At 46.3% G+C, this 18,064-nt stretch overlaps 1 protein-coding gene across 4 annotated transcripts in view; it reads left to right on the forward strand.

Moving 5' to 3' along the window:
• SLC24A4 (solute carrier family 24 member 4) overlaps positions 1–18,064 on the forward strand; it is a 178,312-nt gene that overhangs the window by 85,880 nt on the left and 74,368 nt on the right. For all 4 annotated transcript variants that reach the window (XM_085896455.1, XM_085896456.1, XM_085896453.1 and 1 more), the window contains 2 exons: positions 14,311–14,395; positions 17,714–17,817. In XM_085896455.1, the coding sequence (XP_085752581.1) occupies positions 14,311–14,395; positions 17,714–17,817 (189 nt within the window). The remainder of the gene's footprint in view (positions 1–14,310; positions 14,396–17,713; positions 17,818–18,064) is intronic.

Here is an 18,064-nt window from a genome sequence, read left to right on the forward strand (position 1 = left end):
AAGTGGGGGAGGGGGGGAGTAAGAAGGAATGAAGAGAGGCGGGAGGGGAGGGTGAGAAGAGGGAGGGGGGACGAGGAGGGAGGGGGAACGAGGAGGGAGGGAGATTCAGGTGAGGTTGGATAGCGAGGGGGGAAGCAAAAATGGAAGGCAGCTTGAGGGGAGGGCAAGGGAAGGCAGTGTGAGGGGGGGGGGGGGTTTGACCGTACATAACCACAGTCCAGACACATCTGGAGACAACCACTGTCCGGACATAACCACTGTCCAGATATATTAAAGGAAGGCAGTGTGAGGGGGAGTGTCTGACCGTACATAACCACAGTCCCGACACATCTGGAGACAACCACTGTCTGGAGATAACCACTGTCCAGATATATCAAGGGAAGGCAGCATGAGGGAAGGGCAAGGTAAAGCAGTGGAAGGGGAGGGTCCATCCGGAGATGACCACTGTCCAGACGATGGGTATACTAAGGGGGGTGGAGCAAAAGAGGGGTGGAGGAGTGGGGGAGCAAGCAGAGGTGGGGGAGCGAGGAGGGGTGGGGGAGCGAGGAGGGGTGGGGGAGTGAGGAGGGGTTGGGGAGCGAGGAGGGGTTGGGGAGTGAGGAGGGGTTGGGGAGCGAGGAGGGGTGGGGGAGTGAGGAGGGGCAAGAACGCAGTAAAGAATGCACAAATATAAACATGAGAATGAATTACTTTTCAATAAGTGTTGTCATGATTGGGGTTGGATACAGCACAGATTACTTGTGGCCGTAGGCTTATTCAGGTATGGCAAGCTGTCCAGTTGAGGTTGAAGGCTCAGAAGATGAAATGGAGGCTGATTCACTTGGGATTTTTTTTGAAGAATTTCATCACGGAGACTTGAGTGGCTGTCTTAATTTTCTGTTTATAGACCTCCTGGTAACATTTCAGAACATTCTCCATCTCCCTCCACACCTTGGAACTTCTCATGCAGTCAGGATCATGTTCATCATGAGCATCTCGCTCAGAATGATGGAGTACGGACGACTCGCTTACAATGATGGAGCACAAAGCACTCGCTCACAGAACACAAAGCACTCGCTCACAGAACACAAAGCACTCGCACACACACACCCCACACACTGACCCCCCCACACACACACACACACACACACACACACACACACACACCACACACACTGACCCCCCCCCCACACACACACACACACACACACACACACACACACACACACACACACACACACACACACACACACACACACACACACACACACACACACACACACACACACACACACACACACACACACACACACACACACACACACACACACACACACACACACACACACACACACACACACACACACTGACATTTATTTGTTTTGATAAACTGGAGAGTTCATAAAACACCTTACCCCCCACAATCTTGAGAATAAGGACATGGGACTTCATTGAAACCTGGAAATAGGACTTTATAAGTTAACTTTGTCGTTGCCTCACGAGGTGCCACCATTTTGTTTGAATCTTGCTGTTCCTCCTCCTCCAGAGCACGTGGCATATTTGATTGTTCGAGACGGTGTAAAATTTTGCCCAAGTACTGCTAAACTGGAGGTTTTTGGAAGTGAAAGCAAGGCTATTTGTGTTCTGCAGTGCTCAAATATATGTCAATTGAAATGAAATATATTTTTAAAGGCTGGAGAAAGAAAGTCCAAAAGAAGCCATTGAATCAAAAGTTTACCACTGTTGATGCCCCGTCTTATGCATGTCTTGATTTAATACGTTAAATTAGTTACTCATGCCTATTGTTTGTCCTTGATAACATCCCTGAAAACAGTAAGTTTCCTGTTTGGAATGATTTTAAATTTTGTCTGACTGCCAGACAGGCAGACTGAAGCAATTGCTTAACTCTGCTCTGTACTATGCATGCGGAGTGATAAACCACTTACAGTTAGCCATACAAGGGCCACCCAGATGTGCATCAGCATCTGTCTGAGCCAGTATTTCAGCATTTCATGTTTTCTTCTTTGTTACTTACTCATGTCAAGCCTGGTGTTGACTCAGTGGTTAGGGTGGCGGCTCGGGATCCTAGGGTCCTGAGTTCAAGCCCTGTTGGCCGCTGAATTTACACCAGGAGGTTGACTCAGCCTGTCATCCTTCCGAGGTCGGAAAAATGAGTACCAGTGTCCTGGTCCCTGTGTATGCCCCGGTTAGAATAGGTGTACCATATCCCTGAGTGTCGTAAGAGGCGACCAGGGTTGGCGTCAGGAAGGGCATCCGGCCATAAAACATTGCCTCAAGAAAAGCTAACCCCTGCTCAGCAGGGAAAAATGGCTGTAAAAATGGCTGTTTTTTTTTTGTTTACTTACTAATGTCATCGGCTATCCCTATCTGTGATGTATTCCACCACCATTAGTCTACCTAACCGAACTTAACCTTCTTGCAGGTTACTATTGCTTCCCCTCTTTTGTCTCACTCCCATTTTGTGCCTTGTTTTTGTGTCCAACTGTTTCCCGACTGCCCCACTACCTGTACATCGATTCCTTTACTCTCTGTAAAATTGCTCGGCAGTCGAAGGGTCCTCAGATCGGTAACCTACCACATGATTCGCTCGGTTTGGCAGCCAGGAGATTAATATATAGCTCGAGCACAGCATCTGGTGTGATTTTTGGAATCCACACTATGTACCCACACTGCCTTGGGTGAAATTGTGTGATAATCTCACCTTGGCTTGTTTTTCTCGGCACTCACAAATGCTGGGTAGACCGTATAATAAACGGTTTAAGTCCCATTAACCCTTGTTCATTTTTTGGTGCAACTATGAAGTTGATTTTGATTCGATTAACTCGGTGATGCATTTAATTTTAGCCCAATCTCTGATCATGATCACGAATATAATAATCATCATCATCATCATCTTAGTCAAACTGCGATACTCTTGACAGAGTGTCAGCACTGCCGAAGCAGTCTCTTCGCCATCACTGCAGGATGTTTAACATCTTCCAATGATCATTGTTGGCAGATGGATCTTCCAGATTAACGTTCATCCAATGGATAGTGCAAACACCGATGTATTATTGCCCTGCCTGTGAAACTCCAGCATGACGGCTTACAGCTGGGATGAGATTTGAACCCAGGCTAGACAGCTCAAAGCCAATCAAAGGTGAGTGTCCCATACCTCGAAGCTATCCTACCAGTCCCAATCTACCAAAATGCAAATGAAACGAGGAGAAATTTCTCAAATGGCACCTTTAGCATGTCATTAAGGGACTTTTCAACTGACATACTGGTTTCCTGCAAAGTTTAAAAGGTCAGGTAAATCGTGTCCGTAAATCCGAAAGGAATCTGTGCACCATTGGAATCTTCATGTTGAGAATTTTAAAGATGCTGCGCAGATGATTTCTGGAAAATGTCTTCTATTTGTGAAGTTGAATCCATGAGATCCTGCAATATTGAAGGCCATTTATACTTCATTGGAGAAAGAGTTTTTTTTGCTTGTTTCCCAAGTGTATTTAAGGATACTGTGGTGTGCAAATTGTCAGGAGTCAACGTTGTTAGGTTTGTAACCAACGGGCTGTGTTCCCAAGTTTATTTAAGGATCAGTGTTGTTAGGTGCCGGGAGTCAACGTTGTTGGGTTTGTAAGCGATGACAAGTTGTTAGGATTTTAACCAACATCAAATACTTTGTAGTGCGGTGGGCTTATAGTTTTTGGTTAATTCGCTGTTTGACATGATTGTAAAATGAAAAGAAGTGACAGTAAACCCTTAATTACCATGGGGGTTATGTTCCTGAAAAGTGCCGCAATATCCAAAACCATGAAAGTTTAAACCAATGAGTGAAAAGGGGGTTAGGTTCCTGAACATAGAGAAAATGTAGAAGGAGGTGGGCGGCAGCCAAAAATACACCGATCACAGTTGAAATAAACATTTAAAGTGAATACAAATTGGCTTTACTAAGACGTCTCCTGCAATGTTGAAGCAGATGAAACGTGACCCCTCTGCTGTTTCGCTCAACAGAAGCGAAACAATGTGATTGATTGCAAGGCGCAACTCCGTTTCTTCGTCAGCACGTAACTTTCACAAATCTCCAACTCCACAAGATGGTGTCTCCCAGCCCACGTCACCAACAAACTTCTTCTTATATCATCGTGTGTCTTCACACCATCCACAAATACACAAACATCTCACAATTCAACAACAACAACAACAACAACAACATCATCATGGGAAAGAACATAATATTTTCCCTCTCTCCCATCAAGTTCAAGTATGGAATGAGGTCACAAAATGCCGAAAATGGCGAGGAGGCTGGCAAACTCTCTGAGACCATCGCAGTGACTCCACTGGTTTGAGTCCTCCTTCTACATCAGCCATATCGCCTGTATTTGGGGGGCACATAGCTGGCTGGATGTATTAGAAGGCTGGATTTTCGGGGCTACTAACAATGCGATTGATTGCAAGGCGCAAGTCTGTTTATTCGGCAGCATTTAACGTTCACATATCTCCAACTCCACAAGATGGTGTCTCTCCTCCAATGTCACCATCCCACTTCTTCTCACATCATCATGTATTTTAAGTCTTAACAGCAATCCACACACATCTGGCAGTTCAAAAATAACAACACCGACATCATTGGAAAGAACATAACACATAAGAAAGAACGTAACACCCTCCCTTCTATAATGTGTCTAAAGCCCCCACCATTCCTCCCCTATTAATCTCTGAAATCATTTCCCTTTACTCACCCAGGAAGACGACAGAAAATTGGTTCACGAGCGCCAGCCAGAGTGACTACTATATTCGTTATGTCTGTGTGTCTGTCTGTCCAGAGCATAACTCCGTGGACTTTGATCCGATCTTGATGAAACTTGGCTATGTGTTCGATATCAATGTCTAGTTGTGTTTTCCTGGATGAGGGCACGCTACGCCCATTGTGGGCAGAGCCACACCCAAAAATAGCCATTTTTAGGGGGTAGTCGGATTAATAATCTATCTTCTCCTAGGGAATTGACTGAATGGAATTGGTTCTTCGGTTTTTGAATAGCAAAATGAATTATCGAAAACTTGTTGTTGTCCGATTTTTTTTTTCATTTTCATCCCAAGGTCAAGTTCACAAGGTCAAAAACTTAGAAAATTGCGAATTTTGACATAAAAAATCAGACGACCACCCAAACTTTGAGAGATAGGATGACATTATTTTTTTATGCATAATCTTGAGGTCATTCCCCACCTAAAGTCTTCATACAATTTTGCTCTATCTCGAACACCTTGCACGTGGCACCCCCTTCAAGTTTGTTTTTACGCTGATTTCATCAAAGTATAGATAATCTGAGGAGTGTGAAATGCCATATAGCCTATATGACGTTATATTGTTTCTGGAATGTTCCAGAGGAAGTTTTGCACCAAAGGTCATAATCCTTGACCTTTGACCTTTAAGGGCCACAAAGGTCAAATTTTCAAAGTTGTGGGAATCGAACCGGGTTTTCGACCTTCTTCGATGAACTAACTCCAATAAGCTATATCACGTATCCTGTTTCCTTATTTTAATGTCCACAACATTGTTTTGTGACCTTTAAAGGTTATGCAAAGGTCAAATTTTGAAAGTTGTTGAACGAAACCGGGTTTTCGACATTTTGCAGCTAATAACCCGTCACTCGCACCACATCATGTTGATCATTTTTATAACTTGGTCAAACATTATCACATTGTCTCATCCTTGACTTCTGAAACAATCTTCATCATCAAATACCGCTCCTGAACCATTGTCGTCTTCAGACTCGTCTGGTTTTTTTGCACAAGATCATCACTTTTCTCTGCCTTTCTGCACTAAATTCACTTTTGTCCATCACTTTACGTTTGGGCACCATTATTCATGTGGGAAACACAGTTACTATTCATGATGAATTGTTGCAGACCGGGTATCGGCAACGAGCACGGCCGCGAGATGGAGCAGTAGAGTCTGCTCCACCGAACACCCGGAAGTTATAGGTCGTCACCCCGGATAACTCCGGAGCTGATGGGTCCCTTATCGGACTGAAGATCGCCAATAGGTCGAACACGTGGGGTAGGGTCTATTGCCAATTTCAATTTACCTAAATACCCACGTCGTCCAAACTACCAGGGAAATTCACCCTCGACGGCGCTCGTACGGAACGAGCCGCTAGCGTGCTCGAACCGTGTGCGACCCGAGCGGATGATCACCAAGATCCGTCGGTCCAAATGTCCCCTTACGGCAGCAAAAACGGCCTTGCTAATTCTCCAACACGCAACGTGTTAAACCAATAAAAGAAACACAAAAACGAACTGATACATTTAACACATGGCTTTATTTATAATGTGGCGGGGGGGGGGGGGCACGCAAGAGGCAGAGTTATCCGAATATAGAGATGCAAGGCAATTTATGTACAAGGCACTTAACAGTTGCTACTTAATTGACTGGCGTCACAAACACACACACACGTACACCAAAGAACCGGTGGCCACAGCCTATATTGAGGCCTCCAGCTCGGAGGGAAAGGCGAGCTGAAGACCAGAGCCTGCCTCGGACCTGTCCACCTCGTGTGCTCTTCGAGCTGGCGGGGTGGTGGAACTCGGACCCTTCGCGTGCGAGGCGAATGCGACAACCACTCGCGTCAGGCAAACACGATCTCTTTGTTCACCGACAGAGACATGGCGCGCAACCGACTGGCGGTTCCTGATGAGGAGGATCTTCAAGCTCTTCTTGTTCGCCGACAGAGACACGGCACGCAACCCCTACGGTTCTTGTGGGGAATGGTGTCTCTCAAGCTCTTCCTGTCGTCTGATCGCGCCGCACCCTTATTCACCCTGTCTAAGGGGGGGGATGCCTCCACCCTCCCCGCTCTCCCTCACTGGACGGTTTTGGCATGCAGTCGCCCTGTCACTGGCCAAAATGAGTGGCAAGTCCGTCGATTGGCCCGGGGGCGTGGTGACGTCACGCGAACCGCCTTTCTCACCATCGCGGGGTCTGATTGGCTGAGCGGCGACCACCCCGCCCGTCGCACGCTGATTGGTCGAGGGCCGCCGCGAGGCTCCTCCTTGAGCTCCGCCCACCATGGCGTCGGCCAGAGCGAGGTGAAGGTGAGTTGTAGTTATTGTTGGTGGTGTTAAAATAAAAGCAAACCCTAAGTATCAAAATAACGCACAGCGCATGTACATTTATTCACCCATTAAACAAGGGACGGGGACCCTAACTAAAAACACCTACTTACCGATATAACTGTTCCATAGGACCTGTATGTTGAGTGCTCAAGGCTTCCAGATTCGCAACAGTATCTGTATTTGAACCTCTCTCTCTCCTTAGTGTGCATTTAGTCAACTTCCGATGATTCGTGAGAATGCTGAAATAAATGACTTGCAGGAGAATATTCATTATCATTTTGGTTTACTGAAATGCTTAACAGTCCTGATGAGTCCACAACCAGGGCGAAATGTCGATCGACATCTCTGCTTTTTGTCTATTCATGACCATCGGCTTTAACCTCAGTCTGCAAAGGCTTGACTACCATATGGGAGCCTTCTAGTTTGGAGGTGATGTGTTGGTGTAATTTATGTACATGATGTCAGCATAGTGACATAAGGTCAGTGTGCTTATTTTGTTATCTTACACTTATAAAAGGTTGTGTGTGTGTGTGTGTGTGTGTGTGTGTGTGTGTGTGTGTGTGTGTGTGTGTGTGTGTGTGTGTGTGTGTGTGTGTGTGTCCTCCATAACTCCAAAACTATGAAACCTTGCAGCCTGAAACTCTGCATGCATACTAAGAAAACTCCAAGGAAGTGCATGAGTGAAAATTGGGTGCTTGGTCTTCCTTTGAGACGTCTTCCTCCTTTGACTTCGTACCCGACTGGAATATATTTACTCCACACTTGGCTCATTAGTTCCTTCAAGGTTCATCGTCTCTCTGATACAGATTGCCCTCATTTTAGCCGAATCCAATGAAGAGCACCATTAGCCTCACTTTTAAAATGTGCTCTTCATTCAAATTGTTTCAGCATTAAATTTTCAACTTCCCTCAAGCCTGTATTGATTGTCTTCCTACTCTATCTGACGTGCTTCATGAGTTGGGGGGGATATTCAAGAAACTTGGATACAGGGCCACACTGTTTACGAAATCGTGGGAGTAGTCTTCCTTCACGTGTAAGGGACGCAACCTTTGTCATCATCAAATGCACCCTATCTTGTTCCTCTTGCAATTTGATAACTGATAATGTGTCAACAAATTGAAAATTGATTCATTAAAAAACACCACAAAATCACAGTTAAGTTTCCATTTTATGATTTCACTGGCACTTGTAAATAACATTTAATGCCAACTCTGTTCAAATATGAGGATCCATTTCAGGTCTTGCAATGAATTTGTGACTCTTTCAGTCATCGTAAAATCACAGAGAAATTTGACAGGATCGGGCAGAGGTAGTGCACTTACCTTTGAGTTTTGTGGTCTGAGTTTGATTTCCAATGTGACTATAAACCGTCACGTCAGTGCTTCGCATGCAGTGTGTTGCATCACAAAGTGTATCGTCCCTCAGATGGATGCCAAACTAGGTGTTCAAACTGTTTGCATTAATTGGTCAACATTAAAAGTCCTACATGGTATCGTTTGTTGAAAAGGAGGTGGGGTGTCACTGAATATACGAACTCGTACCATGGAACAAATTTTAAAATCCTGCCTAAATTGCAGGTAGCAACTCATCTAGGTGTTCCCAGCTCATTTTGGAATGGCCAGCTTTGGCCACAAAGGGCAACAATGATGATAAATTGGCAATCACCTTATATGACGTCAACACAAGTGGTCCAACGTGTGACATGAACCATCATCTGTGCTCTCCTGCAGTGATATGTTTGCATCTCACCACAGTGTTTGTGAATGTAATTATGTGCATTTTGCGATTAGGGCACAAGTATGTCATCCTGATGTCATACTGATAAGATATTTATCTGATGGCGTACCAGATATTTATTGGGATGCCATCCTGATTAGGGCAAATAAGCCCGAAATCCGGATAGGCGACTCTGTTTGATGTTTAACTAATGTTGACCATGTAATCTTTGTTTGACAGTCGCCGGGCCGAAGACTCTGTGTTGGAGGTGACGCTTTGGTGTAGGACGATGTCCAACGGGGATAGGGGGAGTGCTCGTCACACTCCACATTTTTCGAGATATTATATATATATATATATATATATATATATATATATATATATTGTTGGGGGTTGGGTGAGAAGACTACTTGGGAGGGCGCGCTATCTCGGCTCCCACCAGACTCCCCGGAATTGTAGGCTGTCGCACACGGCTAATTCCATGACGCGGCGTGTCGCTTAACCAACCGTGGATGCCAATAACTCAACCACGTGACTTAGGGTCCTCAGTCCAGTTAATCCGGTTACCTAAATATAACCACGTGATTTAATTACCGGGGAACATGCCCTCGGTATGCCTTGTCTGAACCGGATTATTCTACCGGACCAGATCACTCTACCAAACCGGATCACTTTACCGGATCGGATGCAGCTGAGTGACACTGCCAAGGACAGACCGGCTAAAAGGAACGGATCGTTGGGAATAAAGTCCCAGTTAAGCCAAGATTCGGACCATGCTGGACCAATGAAGGAAAAGACAAAAACGAGGGAATATTTGTAATAATAAATTATTTACAAGCAGGCGAGGAAGGGTATGTGGTACAATCAATAGATTTATTGAGGTGTGCAAGTAGAGACAGGGAAGAAGGGTGTGGTGTGACAATAAACAAGCAACTTATGAAAGCGGACGCAGAGCAGACCTAACCCGAAAATAATAATAACAATCTTCTGCAGGCTTACTTGTATAGACAGGCACCAGGACACACACACACACACACACACACACACACACACACACACACACACACACACACACACACACACACACACACACACACACACACACACACACACACACACACAAAACCCGATGAAGAGGGATTGAAGCAAGACAGGAGAGGAGTTGAGGCGACGGTCTCTCGGTACCTTGGTATAATTGATACGCGGTACCCGAACGCGCCACCAATATGTTTTGGGGGAATGCTCCGTGGCGCGGTACCCCCGTGACGGCTGGCGCATCGTCTCCTGCTTCGGGAAGCTCGTGTCGAGACCGTGGGTGTGAAGGAGGGGTTTGAGCTTGGAGGGTGAAGTCCAGAGCGAGTGTACAGAGTGGTCGGCGGGACCAGGTGGGTGGGTGGAGTCAGCGTCGTGTGGGTGGAGAAGAGAAAGAGGAGTCCAACGATGACGACAGAAGGCGGAGTCGAGGTGATGACGACGGAAGGCGGAGTCGAAGTGTAGCTTGAGCGGGAGGCAAGGCAGCGAAAGAGGAGGAGGATCCGCTTGGACCTTTATAGGCCCCGCGGGCGGGGGGCCACCCCAAAACTCGGTGTCACCTGAATCAGGCGATCTGATTGGCCCTGACCCCCTGCGTGGCCCGGCCGCGATGACCGGAAACCGCCACATTCCCTTTCCGACAAGGTGACCCGGAGCCGTAAAAAATCTTGCTCCGACCTCACGACATGACACGAATCGCCCACACCGAACTCAACGCCATGAATTGCTTTTCAAGAACCCCTGGGCCGTGCCCTGATGACCGGCCGAGGGCAGCATCAGTCCTGCATGCCCGCTCGGGTGCCCCGACCAGCGCTGGCCAACGCGCCCGCTCCGTGTGTGCCACGTGGCCCGGGCTGTGCCGCATGCCTCTGCCCGATCGCTGCTTCGCTGGCTGTGGAGGCGGGAAGACGCTCGCCGTCTGCGGCCACCAGCGAGGACCAAAGGTACGATGGTATGGCGAACCCATGCACAGACACTAAGATGTGTCCATTCGTGCCCGGCTCTGTACGATAACAAAGTGTCACGAGTGGTGCACGGGTCTGCCTTTGAGAGCACGTTCGGTACAACATCTTCCGTTCCGATCCGCCATTACGCACGTGGCAAGCACACGTCTGATTCTGCTATCGTGCACATGGGGCAAAACCTGATAGATATAATTAGTCCAGAACTGGGTTGAAAGGATTGGCCAGAACTGGTGCCGCTTGTGCCTTGCACACTCGCATCCCGCGCAACGTGGCGTGGGGTTGCCTTTCTATTATCAGCCTCGGTACGTGTTCGTGCAGCGTGGGCGTTGTACTGGGTGTGTTTCCTGTGTTGTGGAAAACACTATCCGTGCCGCCTTTTTAAGAGATATTAATTAGTTTGCCTTTTAAATGCAACCGGCCATCTTCCCCAGATCATCGGAAGCTCGAGTCGATCATCTCGAGCTGCCGAGCACACTGTACAACTCGCCGCAAACGTTGGGTTGAGGGATCGCTTGAGGATGAGAGCTATGTGCTGTCGATGCTCATGTGGTGGTCGAGCGCCCCTTTCTCAGGTGATGTTTCTTCCGTCTCCTCGGTACGTGTTCCGTGCAGCGTGGGCATCGTGCTGAGTGTGTTTCCCGTCCATGGGGTGGAAATTACCGCTGCGTGTGCGTTTGGCAGGCTGTGGTTTCTCCGGAGGGGTGTCCAGCGTAATGCCTGCTTGGCCTTTGCTGAGGACCCATCTCACAGCGAAGGGTGCATGAGGCTCAGATTTACCTCAGCAATAATCAGAAAAGAAGAGTAGGAATGAAGTTAGAAATGAAATGAAGAAGGAATGATGTAAGCAAACCGAACTATAAGATATTCGCAACGCATGCCCCTGTTGTCCCGCTAGACAAAAGGGAAGGGACTATCTACACGTATATTAATGGAATAACTGTCTTGGGACCACTATCTGTTGGATGCATGTAGTTCTGAGAACCACAGCAACATATATATATATATATATATATATATATATATATATATATATATATATATATATATATATATATATATATATATATATATATATATATATCATATAAAGCTCTTTCTCACCACTGACTCACTCACTAACTCATTGACTGATATTAAAGACAGCAAAATATATTTGATAACACCTGATTTCCGAGCTGTTTGCTGTATTAACGTGTTTTCTAAATTACAGCCAATTTTAATCTCCCCATCGCATGACGATTGGCAGCTGTTTACAACGATTGATGTAGATCCACATCTCCCTGAAACGTCGATAATGCAACGTTGTTTTTATAATTTGTTGATTGATATTCCCCGGTATTTGTCACAAGATGTGTCCGGACAGGAGTTTGTCTCCGGATGTGTTTGGACGGGAGTTTGTCTCCGGAAGTATCCGAGCGGTGTTTATCTCCGGAAAGCTTAGCTCTGGGCGGTTTTTATGTCCAGATGGGTGTTTGTCTCCGGACATGTCCGAGTGGTGTTTGTCTCTAACCAGCTTGACTCCAGACGTGTCTTGGCATGGTTTGACTCCTGACATGTGCGGGCGGTGTTTGTCTCCAGCCAGCTTGACTCCGGACGTGTCTGTGCGTGGTTTGTCTCTGGACATGTCCGGGCGGTGTTTGTCTGTCGATGTGTCTGGGCAGTGATTGTCTCCGGCATGTTCGGGCGTTGTTTGCCTCCAGATGTGTCCGGACGAGAGTTTGTCTCCAGACGTGTTCAAGCGGTGTTTGTCTCTGGACAGCTTGGCTCTGGATGTGTACGGGCCTGGTTTGTCTCCGGATGTGTCCGGGCGGTGTTTGTCTCCAGATGTGTCCAGATGGTGTTTGTCTCAGGATGTGTCTGGACGTTGTTTGTCTTAGGACGTGTCCGGGCGTTGTTTGTCTCTGGACATGTCCCAGCAGTGTTTGTCTCTGGACAGCTTAGCTCCTGGCAGTGTTTGTCTCCAGATGTGTCCGGACGTTGTTTGTCTCTGGCATGTCCGGGCGTTATTTGTCTCTGGATGTATTTTAGCAGTGTTTGTCTCCGGACAGCTGAGCTCCTGGCGGTGTTTGTCTCCCAATGTGTCCTGTCATGGCTTTTCTCTGGACGTGTCCAGGCGTTGTTTGTCTCCAGATGTGTCCGAGCAGTGTTTGTCTCCGGATTTGTCTGGGCGGTGTTTGTCTTTGGACATGTTGGGGCAGTGTTTGTTTCCGGATGGTGTGTATCTCTGAACATGTCTGTGTGGTCTTTGTCTCGGGCGGTATTTTCGTATGACTGGCAGAAAATGTATTTCAGACATTATTTTGTTTCCATCTTTACTGTTATTCTCTGCAGAATCATTTTAATGAAACGGTATGAATCGTAATTAACACCTAACCGCACGTCTGCCTTCCCTTTCTCTCAACTCAAGCTGCCTTCCCTTCCACCACCCCTTCTCACTCTCCCTCCCTTCTCGCTCCCATACCCCTCCCTGCTCTCTCACCTCTCTCTCGCCTCTCTCTCTCACCTCTCTCTCACCTCTCTCTCTCTCTCACCTCTCTCTCTCACCTCTCTCTCACCTCTCTCTCTCACCTCTCTCTCTCTCTCTCTCTCTCTCTCTCTCTCACCTCACATCTCTCTCACATCTCTCTCACCTCTCTCACATCTCTCTCTCACATCTCTCTCTCACACCTCTCTCACACCTCTCTCACCTCTCTCTCACCTCTCTCTCTCTCACCTCTCTCTCTCACCTCTCTCTCTCACCTCTCTCTCTCACCTCTCCCTCTCACCTCTCTCTCACCTCTCTCTCACCTCTCTCTCTCACCTCTCTCTCACCTCTCTCTCTCACCTCTCTCTCTCACCTCTCCCTCTCCCTCTCACCTCTCCCTCTCACCTCTCTCTCACATCTCTCTCTCACATCTCTCTCTCACATCTCTCTCACATCTCTCTCTCTCACATCTCTCTCTCTCACATCTCTCTCTCTCACATCTCTCTCTCTCACATCTCTCTCTCTCACCTATCTCTCTCACCTATCTCTCTCACCTCTTTCTCTCACCTATCTCTCTCACCTATCTCTCTCACCTATCTCTCTCACCTATCTCTCTCACCTATCTCTCTCACCTATCTCTCTCACCTATCTCTCTCACCTCTCTCTCTCACCTCTCACCTCTTTTTCTCCCCCTCGTTGTATTCCCATCAACGAAGCGATGGGTGGTATTTGATCGTATGTATAATCTAATATACAAATCTCTTTTTATTCACTGACTCAGTAACTGATATTAAAGATTGGTACCTTCTGGGTGATGTAGAAAGCTAAAATTTTGCGTGCCGATGGACATCAAAGCCACTACACCGGGAAAAATCACGGAATCGTCAGACAACATCGATCAATGAAAAAAAAGTAAATGAAAAAAAAAAGGCAGGTGAGCGACCCGAAACAATGGTTGTTCCTATAAACAACATGATTAAGGTGTAGCATCCAGTTCAGGTGGCATGTGAGATCTAAATTATTTGTTTTCATCCCCAGTGGTTAAACCTTGATGAAGATGTTGCTGGAGCGACTTTCATGGCTGCTGGAAGCTCAGCTCCAGAACTCTTCACATCTGTGATTGGTGAGTGACGAGCATGAATTTCCAGCAAATATATTTTCCAAACATATAATGTAAATGCTTCAGGGTCATTTCTTTATTATGTCCTGGCAATGATACCCGACTCCCACCCTTTAACTCCTTTCCCCCACCAAAGGGTGGAGGAGCTCCTTGTGAGCCAACGTCCATCCATTTCTAGTGCCCAACTGTGTCTGCGGATGTCCTCCTGCAGTTGGGTTACTCTTTCTTTCGGAGGTTGGTGGCAGGATTTGCACTCCAGCCACCGTAAAACCCTTCACTCCAGAAAACATATTAAAAACGCAAACAAAACTGAAAAATATTTGGGGGGTCTGGGTGCTTTGGGGAATCCTGAAGAGTTGTGGATTGCCTTCAATACCACCGTCCTTGACGATGTAAGACAACATCTCGTTTCTAAAACTTTCCGGTTACCTCTTAAGCCAGATGAAAGCATTCCTTCCACGAAACTAAGAGTGTCAGCGTATTGATTATTTGATAATTTTGCACAGTTTATAGATTATGTGTTCGTTTATTATGACAATTGTATGATGTCATTTAAGCATATTGATTACATGATGCATTGGCTGCCTGAAAAAAGGGGACCATCACTTTTGAATGCTACTTGGTGGCCGGACCAGATTGCAGGCAGACTCGTTGGGCTTGCTGATGATCAAGCAACTCGGGCCTCTTTCAGTAATCGATAACAGGACGGTGTTCATTGGTTTGGCTGAACAAATATTTGAATTTTACTCATGTGTGTTTTGTTTTATCGCTTGACAAGGCGATAACACAGCTATATTGGGTTGTGCAGCTGAATTATTTCAAACATGATGTTCCAAGCAAACATCATCGCCGAGTGTAGAAGCAGAATCTCCCTTTTATGGAGCAATTTGTGTGATTAAGTTGCAGTCGATGAGCTTTCCATCCCTGCTCCCTTTAATGACCCCTTGCTCAAGCACGGTCTCAATTTCCTACTTTTCTTCTCTTTCGTAATTCCTAGGCCGTTAGAAAAGCTAAATTAGCTTCTGCTCTCGCAATTCTATCCTCGGAGGCGTCTCCATATTACATATGCTGAGGATGGGTGGGAGGGAGAGATGGATGGAGACGCACAGAGACACACAGAGAGGAGAAAGCATGCATCAAAATAAAGGGAAATTGAGAAAGAGCGGGTAAGAGCGTCCGTGATAGGGAATTCAGGGGATTGTGATGGAAAGTCAGTGCATAGGGATATACAGCGATGGACGGGATTTTGGGGGTAAAGTGGGATGGGGGAGGAGGGTGGAGGGTTTGCTGGTGATCCAAAATTGTGCAAGTATTTTGTAGATTGGCCCTTACTTTTTGTTTTGTTTTTTCAATACCTTATTTTGTCCTCCCATACTGTCTGTCCCCTTTCTCATAGGTTGTACAGAATGTTGTTTTTCAGACAACTAATGCGTGCACTTTTCGTGCATCCTGTAGTTGAAGTCAGATGTTCCAATTACCTCCGGCCCCGAAGGTGGATGGGAGTTGTGTTTTCACCCCTGGTCTGTTTGTCTTTCTGTCAATTTGTCTGTCTATTTGTCTGTCTGTCAGCAGGTTATCTCAAAAAGTTATGGACAGATTCGGACAAAATTTGGTGGACAGGTTGGCTGTGTGAAAAGGATGAATTGGTTAGATTTTAGTGAAGATCCAGATCCGGATACTAAAATGTTTTAACCCCTTCATCAATACTTCACCATTGAGAGATTCGGCCAAAAATGATATATAGCATGATATTTGCAAAAACTTGTGGATGGATTATTTATGAGAAAACTTGGTGGATGATTCGGGTAGGTGACAAGAACAAGGTGATTAGATTTTCGTTTAAGGTCCGGATTCAGATCCAGCCCATCAGTGGGATACAAATTTGGCCTCCAAAGGCAGCCGCAGACTGAGCATCATCCGTTGTACAAAGTCCTTCCTTGGCACACCTGAATTCTTATCCACCTACAAGACTTTCATCCACAGCTTTATTGAGTGCTGCTCTCCTCTCTGAGCTAGCTCCCGTGCCTCACACCTTGCTCAGCTTGACGCTGTTGAAACCAAGGCCTTTAAGATTATTGGAATCTCCTGTGATGAAGCTGAGTCGATGAGCTTATCACGTCACCATCGCAGACAGGTCGATGGTCTATGTCTTTATTGCCTTCTTTCTGGTCTTGCACCCTCTGCTCTTTCCGCGCTTTGGCCCCCACAGGTTTCTGTAGGGCACGCACAGTACGCCATCAACCTCCCTTCTGGTGAAACTCCCAAAATACAGGATCACTGCTCACCTCCAATCATTCATTCCTCTTTTTGTCCTGCTTGTGGAACCAAATTTCACGTTCTCTTCAATTTCATTATTCCCTCCAGGTCTTCAAGATAGCTGTTCACCATCATCTCAGATCATCCCCAATCCAAAACCATGATCCTTTCTACCATCGTTAACCCCCTCCCCTCCCCACCCCCCACCCCAGTCCCTCCTCCTTCCAAATTTCCATTTTCCCCTCTTCATCAGAAGTTTCCTTCTCTATCCATCTTTTCCACCCAAGCATCCTATCCTGCCCCCCATTCCTCTCCATACCCATTGTTTGTCCAATTCTGCCTCTATCTTGGCCTTCAACTCTGCTGTTGTTACCCCCTTCCTCTCTCTTTCTCTCTGTCGTTCCTTTTGTCTTGTTGCATCCTGATCTGTCCAGTGCACTGGTACGAGCTCTTCCATGAGCCTTGACTAGGTATACAAAAAAAAATCACTGTTCAGCCTGGCACTCTACCAAGCACCATTCCAGTTCCCAATGCAAATGGTTCTCTTCTTGCGAGCTTGAAAGTACGTATGCAGTGACATCAAACTTTAAAATGAACCCACTGTTATGTAAAGCAATAAACAAGGAGCTGTTCCAATTCAGAGCAATGACTTGTCCTTTTTGACATTCACTTTTTAAACGATAAATTTTCAGACATGGTAACAAGCAATTTAGTCCATCACCTGTCACGAACTTTTGTGTGATCTGCTCCATTTTATTTGTTGATCGGTTATGGGGCATTCCGTGCTTTGTTCACAAGGTGTAGAATCACGGTGGGCGGAATAGGTTCAGAAGATGAATTTGATGAAAGTAAGAGGCTGGGGGTAGGAACGAAGGATTATTGAGTTTGCGGAAAACAGGGGAAACCAACAAAGGGTGTCCTATTTCATGTTGGACCCAGACAACTGGTGGTAAGTGTAAACCATTGAACCCACCTCTGTTTATTAGTATGCACCTTTCTTTTGCACCATATGCTTTCATATTTGTCAGAATGAAACATTATCGATTGCCTCTCATCCCTAACCAGGTGTTTTCATTACCAAGGGCGACGTCGGTGTTGGAACCATCGTTGGCTCAGCTGTTTTTAATGTCCTTTGCATAATTGGTGTTTGTGGACTCTTTGCTGAACAGGTGGGTCACCACGAAGCAGGTACACAGCAGTTTCCACGTAACTGCTGATGTATAAGTAAGATTACGTGCATTCTGTTCGGTGATTTTACGGCCATTGTGAATCCTGTAGAACTTGCCGCTGCTTGTCCTTCGCTGTGCAATGAACAAACGAATCGATACATTGAACTTTTTGTGGGCAAATCCGAACATTTATCTCTTTTTATTGGTCACGATCAAATGAGGACATACACCCAAGTACATATAAATC

The sequence above is a fragment of the Eptatretus burgeri genome, chromosome 9, assembly GCF_056783735.1.
Source record: "Eptatretus burgeri isolate ZD-2024b chromosome 9, Ebu_testis_v1, whole genome shotgun sequence".
NCBI classification, from domain to species: domain Eukaryota; kingdom Metazoa; phylum Chordata; class Myxini; order Myxiniformes; family Myxinidae; genus Eptatretus; species Eptatretus burgeri.